The 17,058-nt window shown below is 37.5% G+C and overlaps 2 protein-coding genes across 2 annotated transcripts in view; one reads left to right on the top strand and one right to left on the bottom strand.

Annotated features, from left to right (window-relative positions):
- Positions 1-6,921, top strand: part of LOC134748504 (structural maintenance of chromosomes protein 2) — a 47,021-nt gene extending 40,100 nt beyond the window's left edge. Inside the window, 1 exon segment of the mRNA XM_063683298.1 lies at positions 6,913-6,921. Coding sequence (XP_063539368.1) covers positions 6,913-6,921 — 9 coding nt within the window.
- Positions 6,922-8,544: 1,623 nt separating this feature from the next.
- The window catches only part of LOC134748364 (uncharacterized), a 57,520-nt gene continuing 49,006 nt past the window's right edge, over positions 8,545-17,058 (bottom strand). The window contains exons 4-5 of the mRNA XM_063683149.1: positions 10,216-10,449; positions 8,545-8,730 (exon numbers count right to left, since the gene is read on the bottom strand). Coding sequence (XP_063539219.1) covers positions 8,639-8,730; positions 10,216-10,449 — 326 coding nt within the window. The 3' untranslated portion in view covers positions 8,545-8,638. The remainder of the gene's footprint in view (positions 8,731-10,215; positions 10,450-17,058) is intronic.

Below are 17,058 nucleotides of genomic sequence, written 5' to 3'. Positions count from 1 at the left end.
AGTAACATAAGTAATAATATTGAGGACAGACGAATATTTTCTTGCGGCCTAAAGGACCTTCCACACTCATACGCGAATCACGTCACGGCGCGAAGCCGCGAACGTAAGTCGCGTTAGCTGCTTCGCGCACGAGTGTGGAGCGAGCTTAAGCATATTCAGTACTAACATACTTGTGCCGCGCACTGGTGGAATCCCTTTAGAGATATCGAATAAATACAAGGTGGAAATTTGGTAACTCTTTATTTATGTTTCGAACATTGATAACAATTTCATTTCAGAATAAACATATACAATGTTTTAGGTCTCAAATTATTTCACTAAATTTCTTCTTACATACATAGCTATTTATTTATTAGGACATGTCAGAACTTAGAGCAAAATATCGGTACGGTCAATGTGGAGAAGACCGTCATAAGGTAAGACCGTCTACATTTCTACAAGCTCTCCGTTCGTCCGTCTCCGTGTTTGTAAACATACTCCAGTTACAGAAGATCGGTAGAGCGGAAGGAGCGAAGCTCTCTTTCTGACTGAACAAAGTACGTATACAAATAGGTACCTACGAAAAGAGTAAAACTGTTGATATCCATAAAAAAATGTACCTAGCTATACTTCTTGTACCTACACAGTTTGGACAATAAATGTTTCTGATTCTGATTCTGAAAATTCTTGCCCTATGACGGTCTTCTCAACCTAAAGTTTTATATCCGGTCTTCTCCACATTAACCTTACACGATTCGATTCCCAGTCTACAATTATTAACAATACAATTTTAGAATGTGTTTGTTTATTTTAGACCATTGTAAGAAGATATAGTCTTCAATATTAATAAAATCTGCAGAAGTACATACAACATTTATATTATTTAATCTTATGCTAAGCACCTTTGGCGTGGGACTAACAATTAATAATAAACTAATTTGAACAACATTTACAACATAAAACTTAAGTAAATTACACAACTAAAGCATTCTTAATTATAAGCTCACGATTTTTCCCCTTCGCGGGACTACTTCGGCAAAACACCGCAAAAGTCGCAAAACAGATACATCTCCCATGGGATAACTCAATGAAAAATTAGGCATATTATCTTGTTACGATATTTATGTATGAAGAATAATACCAACATAATTTTCTCATTTGTGTAAACAAATCGTGCAAAAATGGCAAGTAATAATTTCTTCATAGAATAAGTAAGTTATTCTATGATTTCATTGATACTTTAGATTTGTTAATATTTTGTAGTTACTAAAGCTATTTTGTGTGATTGTTCATTAACGAGGCGAAAATGAAAATGATTTTAATATTTACATACATGTTTATTATACACTGGGCAAGTAGAGCTTTTGTCCAGGTTTTGCCCCTTAATAGTGCTTTATATACTTTATCTCAGTCCAGAAACATTTGGACGCAGTTACCCCTCTTTTTTGTCGGGGGTTATAAACGACAATCATTTTGTCAATAACTATTTCACCTAGTTTTACTACGTGACTCATTAATATCAGAAACATAAGTTATACTCATGTGCCGTCAAAAAGTTTCCGAAATCTCGAAATTTCCACATAAAAAAAACCGGTTACTTCTCATATTTTTGGAATTCAATATACGCGATATAATCCGTTTTATTTCATGAGTAACTATCGCGGTAACCGAAGACAATATTATTCTCATATTTTTGTATGGAAATTGAAATTTTTCATTTCCAAAATGAATGTTTCCTGTGAAATTTCCGAAAGCTTTTCCAACATTTTGGAAAGTTTCGCTACTTGCACACTTGTAGTTATCGGTTGTAAAATGTACATAAAATGTTAACAGGGTTTCCAAAACAGGTATTTATTTAGACGCATCATTTTACATTTAAGTAATTAGCTATACATTTTGTGCATATGAGTTATAATACTTATAATTTTACGGGTACCTATATAATTATTATGATATATTATGGTCGCCAGTATCGCATCGACATGACACGGTATCTGAAAATAACGTAGGATGTAAAGTCGTCGTCAATAGAACTTGCAAACAATGTTAACAAACCGGTTTACCTTCATTACTTCGTAATCTCGCTTTTTAAGAGCCAACAGGAGTGGTCATTTCTCCATACAAACGTACTCGACTGTTTCCTCCGTGGTTTTTGAAGCTAGAGGAATGATTTTTTTAACACAGATTAATATTGTCAATATCTGTGTCGGACTGTTTTGCTTTTTTTGATATTTTTCTTTTTTAAGGCGCTAGAGCCCTTCAAACATGGAGAAAAATGGCCTCACTGACTATGCCGCAATGATAGGCGTGGTATTCAAAACTGATATCAATTAGCCAAAAAATCAAAACAGTCCGACACAGACAATTTCATACTTATTTAGATTTCCAAATTTGGTTACGATTGGTTAAGTTTTGGAGGAGGAAACAGTCGAGTACGAAACCTCGATTTTTGAGATTTTTACGCAGGATTTTTCGCCTAAGCTGCAGTTGGTCTTATCGCACTAATTTTAGGGGCGGGGTCAAGTTTCTAAATACGTACACAGACAGAAAAGTGATGGGCAATAGTCGACATTGAATGTCGATAATCTAGTGATGTGATAAGTTATCGATAAACCATAACAAAGTCGCGATTTTCCTCTTAGTAGGCGAAGTATGTAAAGTGAGTATGCACTTTGGCCCCAGGGGATATCGTAACACTATTTATTATTCCTTGGTTCATACAAAGCTGAGCTGACACACTAGCTACGAGATTAAGTCCTAGCTACCCCCCAAAAAGGGAGGGGAAAAGTTGGCTCCTGCGGTCCAGTTTGCCTCTATTTCTACCTATCCGTTGCTATGAGATCAAATTTGGTATAATTTTTGTGTAAATTAGGGACGAATAATTTATTTTAGAAATAATAGTTTCACATTTTCATACACAAATCTGAATATACGAACGAAAAATTAAAACTATATATAATTTTTGGTCACAGATTTGCTCTTTAGAAGCAAATTGTGGTGATTTGCACTAAAAATTAATTACACAATTTAGTTTATTCATTCTTTATTTAGAAAAGTATCAGTTCTAAGTACGTATTATTATATTGCTTTATATTTTACAATTTTCACTATTATTCAAAAATTTATTTTAAACAAAGTATTAATTTTATTAAAACTTTTGTGACGTGATCTTGTTAAGTATGTACATGAAAAGGGCTCCACGAGGCGAAATATTTTTTACGCCAATTATTTTCTTTTTTTTTTTTAATTTACAACAAAGACGAAAGTTCGAGAAAAATATGGTTGGAAATATGGTTACTTAATAATTGCCTAACTTGTTGAAAAAATTACTTTAAATAATATCAATTTATAACCGTAGTATATTCCATGATATGTTTTAAATACACCATATTATTTCCTAATTTTTAAAAGAATATTTAATACCTTTAAAATAATATCTGTCTGTCTGTCTGTCAATCTGCCTGTCCGTCTGTCACCAGGCTGTATCTCGTGAACCGTGATAGCTAGAAAGTTGCAATATTTACGGATGATGTATTTCTGTTGCCGCTATAACAACAAATACTAAAAACAGAATAAAATATTTTTTTAAGTGGGGCTCCCAAACAACAAACGGGATTTTTTGCCGTTTTCTGCGTAATGGTACGGAACCGACTCGCATTTGGCCGTTTTTTGTTAATAGCTTTTGAACTTTTTTTATGTGGGAATAAACGCTTCGACTACATTTTTCTAGACATCATTCTGAATCCAATGAGGTATTATACGTATTTTTAGGAGTTAGTATCTCTATTAGTGGCAGCCGTACAAGCCCAAATTCAAAGAAAAACCGCAAATCGATGTACAGGTTAGCCGTTTGGCACACGCATACTAAGAGGTCAAAACAAAATTTTTGACCCGCAGTTTCTAAAAAAAATCCCTTAGGAGGGGTATGCTGAAACATTTTTTTTGTATGAAAAAAAAAAAAACATTTTTTTTTCAAAAACCTATCGTGTGTGGTATCATACGAAAGGGCTTTTTGAGGCGATTCTAAAATTATACTACATCATTACATTTTAGCCATTTTTTTTGTAAATTAAAACAAATAGAATTTTCAAAACACACCAAGTTTGGGGTCAAGTTAAAGGGTTAAGGAGGTATTTCCCGTTGGATATATGGATATTACGTATCATTGTATGATTATTATGTACCGTATCTGCAGTACAGTTCCATAAGTCTCTTAAATAGGTATTGAAGTAGAACTGTGTCACTTTGTATTGAAAAAAAAAAAACTAAATAAATTTTTGATTGCTTTTTTGGGGTTACATATGAGGATATCACGTATCATTTGTACAAAAAAAAATCAGCCATATCGTATCTGGAGGAGCCCAAACTTGGTATGTTTTGAAAATTCTTTTTCTTTCAATTTAAGAAAACACCGGCCAAGTGCGAATCGGAATCGGGCGCCGAGGGTTCCGTACATTACACAATTCTGTTTGAATTACCCGTTTCACATAAAAATACATTGTTTATGTATTTTTATGTGAAACGTGAGTGAAAGGTAAATTGCGGTTTACGATTTATAACGTATTAAAAAAAAACTACTAACTAGATCTCGTTCAAACCAGTTCTCGGTAAAAGTTGGCAAGGTAATGTACATCATATATTTTTTCAGTTTTATCATTCTCTTATTTTAGAAGTTAGAGGGGGGGTTACACATTTTACCACTTTGGAAGTGTCTCTCGGTCTCGCGCAAACTATTCAGTTTAGAAAAAAAATATATTAGAAACCTCAATATCATTTTTGAAGACCTATCCATAGATACCACACACGTATGGGTTTGACGAAAAAAAAAAAATTTTTTTTTCCTATTTTTGAGTGAAAATCTTAATGCGGTTCACAGAATACATCTACTTACTAAGTTTCAACAGTTCTTATAGTTTCGGAAAGAAGTGGCTGTGACATACGGACGGACGACAGACAGACAGACATGACGAATCCATAAGGGTTCCGTTTTTTGCCATTTGGCTACGGAACCCTAAAATTGGCTAAAATGCAATGATGTGGTATATTTTCAGAATCGCTTCAAAAAGCCCTTTCGTATGATAGATGAGAAGTATACGATAGGTTTAAATTTTTTTTTTTATACAAAAAAAAGGTTTCAGCACTCCCCTCCTAAGGGAATTTTTTTTAGGAACTGCGGGTCAAATTTTTTGTTTTGACTAGTATATACGTGTACCAAACGGCTAACCTGTACATCGATTTGCGGTTTTTTTATGCGAACAGCTTACACTATTTTTTTCACCACCTTGAACCTTTTGTAGACTAGACTATTGTCCCAAAATATTGGGCGACGACCGGTCTGGCCTAGGAGGTAGTGACCCTGCCTGTGAAGCCGATGGTCCTGGGTTCGAATCCCGGTAAGAGCATTTATTTGTATGATGAGCACAGATATTTGTTCCCGAGTCTTGGGTGTTTTCTATTTGTATTTAAGTATTTATATATTATGTATATCGTTGTCTGAGTACCCATAACACAAGCCTCCTTGGGCTTACCGTGGGACTTAGTCAATCTGTGTAAGAATGTCCTATAATATTGATTTAATATTTATTATTATTTATTTATTTATTGGGTTTCATATTTATTCCGATCAGAATTAGGAGCTCTTCAATTTATACCTATTTTTATCAAAATCTGACACATAAATAAAAAAACGGACCATCAATAAAACTGTATAATTACATCAAAGTAAGAAATATCACATGTCACATGTTTCTTTATTATGATAATTTTATCTAACCTGAGGCTTTCTTTTTTTCTATTCAACTGAGCCGGAGAGCGGCAAATTTGTTTTTCTAGACGCTTGCTCGAAAAGATCTTATTTCATGCAGGTGTACTGAAGGGAAAAGGCCTATATTGTTCCCGCGGGAGTTATAGCTTTCTTTTTTAATTAGGTATGTCACTAATTCATACGAACCAAGTAAGTTATAAGTAAAATACTTTGTTTAAAATCAAGGTATAAGGGAGTTTTACTTTTAAAATACTCACGACTATAATTTAATATTTTTGTTTATCATATTTAAAAATATTTAATTGGATTAATTTAACAGCCGTTATCTTGTATGTTTTTATACAACAATGTTTTCTTGTATGTCCATGTTATGTTATGTTTTTTTACTATTCTGTAACTCGAAATGTTAATTAGATTGCAGGTTGTAGAAGGATATTGAATTTAGTTACTAAAAACGCGAGCGGCGTGAGGCCGGCGAGGAGCGCAAATAACGTGCGCGTCGGTGTGCGTGCACCACACACACTGGGATAGTCCCTCGGTACGCGGTACCGCCCCCGTCAGCGCGACGACGATATTCTCTTTCAAATCTCAAAATTGAGTTTGAGCTCGGCTCCTGTTGGCTCTTAAGGGGATCCCATGCCCCAATGACCTTCGAGTTGAATCCCTTAGTTTTCTAATGTTTTTTGTAGCTTATCATATTAACAGCAACGGATTTTATCAATATAGTATCCCATATTTACTTAAAAGTTCATTGTTTTCGAAATATTTGGCATCAAGGTTGAACAATTTTAGGTCAAAAAACTGGTTTTCTGGCCATAACTTTTGTGTTAATTAGTTTAAAATTAAAACCTTAGACAAATTTTTAGAGACGTCTGAGACGAACCCAAATATGTAGATTTCGTATAAGTAAGATCTTTCACAGCAATCGAGATACGAAAAAAGTGTTTTTTTAGACAATGTTTAAAACAATCATAAATAAATAAGTATTCATTTTTTTCACAATCCGGTAGACAAAAATGGAGAATCTTTTATCTCTGAAGAACCGATAGCCGCTTGTCTTATAATTCTATATGTAGTGCAAAAGTAGGAGATACTATTTAAAACTTGTCAAAAATCGATGAAAACCTCAGGTTTTTATTCAAATTAAATGTTAATTATTAATATTTCAGAGAAAATAGCCTTCGTATAAATGTTAGTTTATGTGTCAAACGCTAACAAAATCTGTCATACTTGATTATATTGTTTGCAAGTTCTATTGACGACGACTTTAGATAGTTTACCTTATCGTTATCGACGCGATAATTGCATCCACAATACGCTGGTTATACAGTCGATTTACCCTGATAGAATAACACAGAAATAGACAAATTATGCTAATTACATACAGCTTTGGTATAATTATAAATATCAATTTCAGAATGTATTTATTATATAAAACTTGATTAAAATACTATTGAACAACCCTGTTTCAATAAATATAAATACCTATGTCGTTTTAGTTTCATAGATTAAGAATGCATATAAATGTGTGTTCAACTGTAGCCTCCTAAGGCCCGCTAACAAAAAATGTCATTTGAATTTGAAATCAATAATAAAGGAAATATGGTTCAATTTCTTTTGTTTTAAAATCGAACGAAACATCGTTGAAAAGAGATTCAACTGTTCAGTTGAAAATGGTTTAAATTACCTACATTGTAGTAATTAGTTCTACGGGTAGGACCGTGGGCCTTTTGTGATAGGGTTTAAGGCTTTTTAAGCCCGTAAGTATATTGTAGGATGTAGGTCTATAGCTACTTAAATAACGTGTACCGCCTGTAGTGTAGGTACTGTAACTATAGTTAGATTAGGTACCTACTGTAGTTAATATAACATGAAATATATCGCATATATTTTATTTCTCCTTACTCTAGAATGTCAACAGAAATGGAGTAAAGTACGATATCTCATTGATGAATATTTACAAATGTATGTAGTTCGTTACTGTAATAGACGGGCGTACTGAACCGCGACCTTGGTCCGGTCCGAAGTCTGTTTGATAGTGTGGAAGGTACGTCCGTTTTGGACGTAGCTATAAGTGAGAGCGAGAGATATGCTGACCGGACCAAGGTCGCGGTCCGGTACGCCCGTCTGTTACAGTAAAAAGGAATTCCTCCATCGAGGAACAAGTTAAGCCTAGTAGCGTCTAACGTCAAGTATGTTTAATATCGAGATTATCAACTTATATAGACATGTTCAAAAATTAGCGTAAGAAGGGACAATGGGGCAAGTATACTAGAATATGTTACTTTTACTCCAGTCGCCCTTACCCAAATTTTATTCAGTTAGAAACTTGAAAGGCTTCTAAAAGGCCGTATATATCTTATCGGCGCTTACGCGGTTATTTATCATACTGATGCGAATTCGCACGTCGCTCCAGTGTATGAGCGTGACAGCGCTATACACGTATAATTATTGCGATGTCCCGCTCGCACGAATCCGCATCCAATGTGAAGACCGCCTTACTTATTTCGAGTGTCTAACGATTACAGTCGCGGGGTTGTTCCAAAAGATCGTATATAAGCGCTCGGATATTGTGAGCCTCTCCGAGTTAAAGACTAAAACTTATGTCCGTCGCATTGTGCAAGTCACGGGAATCGGTCGTCACAGATAACAAGAGCAAGAAAGGTTGTATTGTGAAACTTCTCTCCGAGTTGAAGGCTGGACTAGCATGTGGGTCGCCTGTTGTCGTAGGCCCCGAAGAGGGCGGGCTCGAGGAGGTGCCTTCTGTGCTGTCACAGGTACGCCACACGAGAAGGAACACGCTGACGCCCGTCGTGTTGTATTGTGAACCTTATCTCCTTGAGTTAGAGGCTACACTGGCACGGGCAGCTGGGGAACTGGAGGGGGCGCCTGCTGTCACAGGTACGCCACAAAGAGCAGCATCGACAGTAGGAGAAGGGACGCGCCGCTGACGCCCGTCCGGCCCGAGCTGGAGAGGATGTGCTTCCCTGGAATGAAAAATCAACAATTGATAAACCATATCATATTGTTTACTATCGAAGCAGTCCGAGATAAATAAAGAACATGACGATTATAATACTTATATACTAGACATTATTTCTGAATCTAACGTGAGAACGTGACGGCTGACGCTGCGAGCGGGTGGCAACCGATCGACCCCATTCCAGTCAATACATCGATACATCTTAGTAACTTACATCTCTCAGCCAATATTCTAAGGCAGCAGCAATCTCGTATTCTCCTGTGTTCCTCGCAGAATTGTAGTGTGCAAGTGCAACACGGATTGCCTGTGTGGCACGTGTACCGGAGTTCTAGGAACGGGTCGCGTCGGACAGATCCATCGGGTTGCATAAGACCTAAGCAAAAAAGCAAAGATCTAGCACCATCAGCGCCTTCACTAGATGAACTAGATCTGGTCGCAATTTTATGACCATGATCCTTAAACATTTGTCAGCAGCTATCAGGAAACCTGCATTTTCTCCCTGACCCTGAATTAATATTGGTAATAGGGCAAAACAAAAACGAGAACATATTGTGATCCTATAATTAGCTGGTTCCTTAAGAACACTAACGTAGGAATCTCGAAGCTGTGCCAAGCACAGCATGGACCAGTCTGACCACGATTCCTTTATACGAGTTGCGTCCAGTACTTAGCGCACTGCCTGTATATAGCATTTTCTGTAGCAACCAATGGAAGACCGCTTAAAACTTTTCGATGACTAAAGCTCCTCATCAAACCTGAAATGGGAGGCGTCTAGTTTAACATTTAAAACTTTCGCGTTTTGAACACATATTAAATCACATTTACAATCGGGTCTATTGCGAATTTATTTTATTACCTTTATTTACCAACGCTTCGACACAGGTTTCACTGGTCGTGGTCGCGGCTAACTGACGTCCCAGCAGCAGTAGCAGTGAAAACTGTTTCGAAACGTCGGTAAATAAAGGTAACAGAATAAATTCGCGATAGACCCGATTGTAATTAGCTCCATGCATGAATTTATTTTTATTTTTGGATTCATAATTTATATCGTTGAAACACCGGAAATGATAAAAATACTTTTGTAAACCTTAAGTAACATTATTTTATTAAAAAATATTTAAAATGTTGAAAATTTTTGAGCGGTTGATACGCTCATAATTTTTGTCGCGAATTCGACAGAGCGTAATGACGTCACGCGTTGGGCGGCCCAACTGACGTTTGCTACTAATGACACTAATCTGTCGAACGCGTGACGTCACGTGGCGTTTCGAGCGTTTCGCTCACTAGCTTTTCGCGGGTAAATTTTTGTACTTTTTATTTATAATTTTAAGTAATTAAATGGTAATTTAAAAACGGAAATGCATTTGTAACATGATATAACGGTAACAAACATCCGATTAAAACATATTTCGTTCAAATATAAACTTCATGCATGAGGCTAATTGTGATTTAATGTGCGTCTAGTTTATCTGGTAAATTCAATACTCACATCTCTCAGCCAGCTTCCTATAGCAGCAGCAATCCCGTATTCTTTTATATTTGGCACAGTCGTGCATTAGCGGCTTGCAGCGGCCCGGGCCCATGTAGCAAGTGTGGGGAAGCCAGGGGAAAGGTTCCGGGAACGCCTGCCGCTCGCAGCAGCAGTGGTCCGCCAGGACTCGGGTCTCGCAGTACTGGAGCTCGCGTTTGGAGCAAGTGCCGCAGCCAGGCAGGGTTTCCGGTACTGAAATGCAAAATCAAGATGTCCATTTATTAACTTAACCTCTCTCTCGCGTCGAATGATGGTAGGAGGATATAACCAAACGGAGACGCCACGTCTGTAATTTTCTGTACAAAAAGTCTGCCGAATTTTGCGGGGGAGGGGAACGTCAAATGTATACGTAACGTCCAAATAGCCATGTCAGATAAACGTCAGTCCATACATTGTGTATGACCATTGGCCGACGGGAAGAGGGGAACGCCTGTTAATGGCTACTCCGTTTGGTTATATCCTGCTAGGATGGTCCCTATGATAGTTCCTTCGAGTTTCTTTTGGTTGGCCTTAATTTAAAATATAAATCGTTAAATATGTTAATGTTAAATAACTTAAATGTTACATTTCTAAATAACTCTTAATAGGCCGTTTGACGTTTAAAATAACACTAGCTTGTACTGCTTGTGCTATCAAAATCGTCGCAAACTTGTCTTAGTACGAAAAGCCGTTAAATCAATATAAAACGGATAAAATGTAAACAAACTGTCATTTATACAGTTGTACGCTAGTTTCTAGTAGCTGTACCTACTTATTTATTACTTAGAAATAACCTTAGGTAGGGTTTCCAAGAGCGTCAAGTGCATTAGTATTCCCGGCCACACTTAAAAATGGCCATCTTGAAGCGCTTAACCGTTGACTCATGTTAAAAGTATTCAATCAATGGGGCGAGTCCAGGTTACAAATAGGTGCCTTTAAGTTAGTTATGCACTAAGAGCGTCCGCTAGCTGGCTCGGTTGCACTGTGGACGCTCTTAGTGGGCGTATAATTCAATAAAAAGGACGCCAGGGGCCGGAGCTATAGGTAGGGCTGTTGCAAACCCTACAATCTAGATCAATAGTGCACCCCGCTACACATGCGTCATCTCTCTCATTTCATCAGCGATATCGGTCAATGCAACTGGTGTGTTCGTGTTTTGTGTAGCTATTGCGTAGATTTTTATATTTGGGTTTTTAAAAAACTTCAATTTGGGTAACCGCCTTCTTAATAAATAAAATACCTTATTGCCGCATTTACAGCCGATTTTGGCAGGTTAGGTATTGACATGTATTGATTATTGACCAAGGCAAAAGGCATTTATTTAGGGGCGTCACAAGTATATTGGAGGCTTTTTAAAGTTGTGAGCATTCGCCGTGCAAGTCTCGTCCACAAAATGCGTTTTAAGGAATTTCAGCGACCCAAATCAACATTTTATTATAAGTTACGCCACCTGATTCGAGTAACTCGATGCCTTTAAAATGCATAAGAATCCCTCCTCCCCGCGCAACCCTTGGCGCAAAGGTGCCCATCACACTCGACCAACGCAATGATTAAGGAACTAAGGAACAGAGATTAATGTTTTTCTTCAATAAAAAATCAGAACATGATATTGTACGTGCTATAAAAACGTCATAATTATTCTACACGTTTAGAATTAGGTTCAGGGACGTCACGATTAAACAATACTAACAATGTCTCCAGAAACAGATGTGCACTGGTTATTGAATGAATGGCGATTGTATGAGCGCCTTCCATCAATGGCGGTGACTCACACCTGTTTCGGAACTTATTCTACGTACTTATTACCAGACATAATTCGAAATAAAAAACAAAAAAAATCTGCAAGTAGTACAGCAGAGCTACCACGAGCTTGTAACTGACCGTACACTGAGATATTCGCTAACGTCTGTGTAACTTACTTTCTATACATCTCGCTCGCACTAATATGCCAGTACGAGCGAGATGCATAGAAAGTAAAAGTTACGCACACGCTAGCGAATGTCTGTGTCATGCTAGTTAATAATCTGTGGTGTCATGTCCGTGACAAGCTCGTGGTAAGGATAGGCCTTAAGGGCTCTTTTACAAGTCAATACAACACCACGCGTGACATCATTATATAGTGACATTAAAAATACACAGGTACAGAATGTAGTGCATATAATTATTTTTCATTTCTCATGCTCTGAAAGAGGATCATTGCTGTTCTAAAAGGTGTGTAGAAGTCTCTGCACTAGAGCATTTTACGTTCCAACTACGACTTTTTTTTATACGATATGCAATTGAAAGGATTTAAATTAATTTGTTATAAAATTTCCATTATGATATTTATATTAACTCCCCATTCCATAAATAACAATACTTTTTCCTAAATTGTTAATTGAAAGTAACCTCAAGAAATACTATAATAGTTATTTGTGCAACAAGAGAGGAAAGTTGGTTTTTCTTGCGAGTGTTTATCTCAAGATTCTACCTTAGAATCTTTCGCTTTCTCGGGACTCAAAAACACGAGATGTAAAATAACTATTTCACCTCAGTAGTGAGAACATATTAAAGGTTAAAATGTATTTCAAATTACACAGAATAAACAGAAAAAAAAGTATTATAATATGTACGATACGATAAGATACGATACGATACGATACGAGACGAGACGAGATCGGACCGGACCGGACCGTACCGTACCATACCATAAAAAAAATGTAATAAAAGTATGAAGTTCATGGCCTTCACTAAATTAAAAGGCTACATTGTTTCACTCCCTGGAGTGAGGAAAGTGCACTTTCCTCACTCCAGGGAGTGACGAAAGTAGGCTTGTTCGAGCTGCTGAGGTGAAAAAATGTATACTTATCTAGTCATGTTTTAAAAAACATGCATTTTACTTTCCTCGTATTCGAAATAAAAAGTAGAGTGTTTAACTCGGGTGAAAGGCATCATTCCAGCCTCGGCCTCGGATTATTGCTGCTCGGAGTAGCTGTCACTGGTGCTGGTTGTTCATAGATGGCAGCACCAGTCTCTCGCTATAACGTAATTCCGCAATTCGTATAGGAGGAGCAAGGGCGCACTGCCTGCCCTTAGAGTTGGTCAAAGACGCTTAGTCTCACTAAGATGGCATATAGTCGAGAAATTGGGACGGGTACCGCATTGGCGAGGTGGCCTAGGGGTTCATGGCGTTAGCCGCGATAGCTACAGACGCCGGTTCGAATCCGGCCTTCACCACTGGAGGGCTTCGTCACTTTTTCTTTAATATATGACATCTATTAGTTTATTATTAGAGTTCGAATAAGCGTCCTATTGAAGTCGTGTTTGTTCTCCCGCCGAGTATTGTGTTTCGTCTTGCACGACCGATCAAGTGCACTTTTTATGTCGTTTTGTAATGTACACCGGTAACCTTCTGTTCTGTCTGATTTTTTTATTAATTCTGATTTACTTTACTCGCGGATATTGTTGGACCAAGTTAACTCTCTCATAGGTAAGTAATTGTATTTCTATAAAGAAAAGTACATGAATTCTATAGTAATTTAAAGTGTATTTACTTGTAATGCATGTTAATTATAAGATGTAATGTTTTGAAAAGATGTGTCCCGCCGAGTTTGTTGCCTGTCCCATATTGGGATACCCTCATTTAATTAAGGAATTTTGGGAGGGAGGGTGAGGGAATATCGGGAGCTCATAAATAATACAAAAGGTAATCACGGTCTATATCCCGGTCAATATAAGTCTAGTGAAACTAACCGTGAATCATTGAAAACTATATTTTACTAGAATTTTTGTTTGAATTTTCGTAATTTGTATTTCTTGTCAGCGTAGTTTAAAATAACATCTATTTCTATTACCTATCTACCGGCGCTATCACATCGAAACTTGAAATAATAAACACAACGTCCACAAACCCTGACTGTTTCCGTGCCCATTCTAACCACACACCTCCAAATATAGTTTATCATTATCTTGCGATTACCAGCGGCTAGTAACTAAAAAGACTGACAACATCCACACAAAGTTATCATGCTATTTTCATTCTTAGTGAGCTTCCAATTTTTTTTTAAATAGGTGGCGTTATTTAATAAGAATATGCTTATGTTTTTATTATGCTTTCATTGTTGTTGACTTTGATAGCGGCCTCTATTATTTAGAAATCATCATAACAGTAAGCTGTTACAACACAAAGCAAGCAAGCAAGCAAGTTTGCTGGTACAAAGTAAAGTCTGCAACAATTTTGAGAGCATAACGCAGTGCAAGTGTTATTTGAAAGTCATAATTTCATAGAAGTTTGACGTTTAAAACTTGCACTGCGTGTGCGTTGCAGACTTTTCATGAGAACAAATAGTTCTGGTCAAAAGCGATTATTTTTGTCAGAGACTTACGCATAGGGCCTCAAGGTACCTGCCCCAAAGAAATCGTTATTTTTTATTGTTTATTGTTTTTATAACATTTAAAACTCGCGTTTTGAACATATTAAATCACATTTACAATCGGGTCTATCGCGAATTTATTTTGTTACCTTTATTTACCGACGTTTCGACGTTCCTGTGTCGAAACGTCGGTAAATAAAGGTAACAAAATAAATTCGCGATAGACCCGATTGTAAATGTGATTTAATATTGTTTTTATGTTTATTATGATACTGCAATTTTGTCTATGGTACCAGTTAGCGAACATGGACGCAAATTTTGAACCCATTCACAGGAGTCGGCGAGCTTAAGAATCGGACCTTACATCAATGACGATCAATTTTTTAACATGCAGATACGTCTGTTTACGTCTGGGTACGTACGTGTGTGTTACGTCGTGTTACGTCTGATACGTGTGTTGTTGTGTTTTAATATAAAATTTGGAGTATCAATGACGATATTGACGATTCGCGCGACGTTGGATGAAGGTTGTGGTATTTTCTATTTACTAGTCTGCCATTACAAATGACACACCAAAGTCAGAACAGTGACAATGCCGTGACAAATCCGTGACACGCCCCCGGCCTTCGGCGGTCTGTAATTTGGTGACCTTGGGCGGTTTGGCCATTTCTCAATGTACGCGTTAAACGGAAATTATACACAATGCCAAAAATCGCTGTGCTGTATTTACGTACCTACATATTTTGGCTCTGCATTTCAGTTTACTACAATCTATCAGTTTTCTTTATCTTTAAAGGGGCCCACTGACTATCAGTCCGCCGGACGATATAGGCCGGTCAGTTAGAACAAAAATTTGACAGTTCCGAACAACTGACAGGCCGATATCGTCCGGCGGACTGATAGTCAGTGGGCCCCTTAACTCTCGCGTCGAATGGTCCCTATGACTTATGAGAGTATGACTATTGACAGTTCATTTTTACGGTTCCGTACCCAAAGGGTAAAAACGACACCCTATTACTAAGAATCCACTGTCCGTCTGTCTGTCTGTCTGTCTGTCTGTCTGTCCGTCCGTCCGTCCGTCTGTCTCTAGGCTATATCTCATGAACCGTGATAGCTAGACAGTTGAAATTTTCACAGATGATGTATTTCTGTTGCCGCTATAACAATAAATACTAAAAACAGAAATTTTTTTTTTAAGTGGGGCTCCCATACAACAAACGTGATTTTTTTGGCGTTTTTTGCTTAATAGTACGGAACCATTCGAGCGCGAGTCCGACTCGCACTTGGCCGGTTTTATATTACACAGGGACCATTTTTTGACGCGAGAGGTATAGTTCTAAACCTATAGTTAGCAACGTCTTTACTTGGACCCGGGTATGTCCTTAAACTACGTCCAAAAGAGAGGTATTGGGCACTGTGAATGTCATCTCGCTTTGTGTGGTAGGGCACAGCACAGCGGATGTCATTCCAGATCTAGAGCAGAGCCCGACTGGGAAAGTACCTCCACCTTACAGAAAACCGCAGCCAAATAACACTAGACCCTACTCATAGTGTTGTGTTCATATTCATATTTATTTATGTTCCTGCCGGTGAGTAAGGTTGCCAGAGCTCAACGGAGTGTTAGGGTCGGCAACGCGCATGTAACTCCTCTGGAGTTGCAGACGTACATAGGCTACGGAGACTGCTTATCATCAGGCGGGCCGTACGCTTGTTTGCCACCGACGTAGTATAAAAAATATATTTTTCTATTCAAATAATTTAAGTATTTGCTAATACACTAAAATTGACAACCAATTGTCATTATCAAGTTAGACCCAATTGAGTCGATACATTTAAATCAACCTATTCTTAGCAATTAATATCAATTACAACGAATAGATGCATCCAAGTCACAGCTAAAAATAGTTCTAACTACTCAGGACTGGTAATCAGCAGTTCGTAAGGAATTTGCTCAATGATTCCCCCACACTATCCTGATTTACTGGAGACATGCAAAATAGCAATTTACGCCTTTATAAGGATGCGTTTACGCGTAAATGACCTGTTTATCACTCATTATTTAAACTATTGAAAATGATCTGTAGGCCGAGCACATGATTGACGCGACAGTATCTCGCCGCGAGATAGACTACCCGTCTTTTACTAACTGTATGAATTAAAGGGGGACGGGTAGTCTATGTCGCGGCGAGATACTCTCGCGCCAATCATGTGCTAGCCCGGCTGAAGTGGTATCTGAAAACACAGATTTAGATTTATTTATTTCAGTATAAAAATTACACTATAAATTTGCATCAATGTCAAAATTATGCTTATCTTCTTATCATGATCGTCAAACATTACATACTAAAAAATACAATAGTTATTTGTTATACAAGGGTGCAAAGTTGTATTTTACCCGCGAGTGTGGAATTGAAACACGAGCACGCGAAAGGATTCTATAGTTGAACCACCAGCGAAGCGAGTGGTTCTA

Source organism: Cydia strobilella, chromosome 16, assembly GCF_947568885.1.
Source record: "Cydia strobilella chromosome 16, ilCydStro3.1, whole genome shotgun sequence".
Taxonomy (NCBI): domain Eukaryota; kingdom Metazoa; phylum Arthropoda; class Insecta; order Lepidoptera; family Tortricidae; genus Cydia; species Cydia strobilella.
This window is presented reverse-complemented; position numbering and strand designations above follow the sequence as displayed.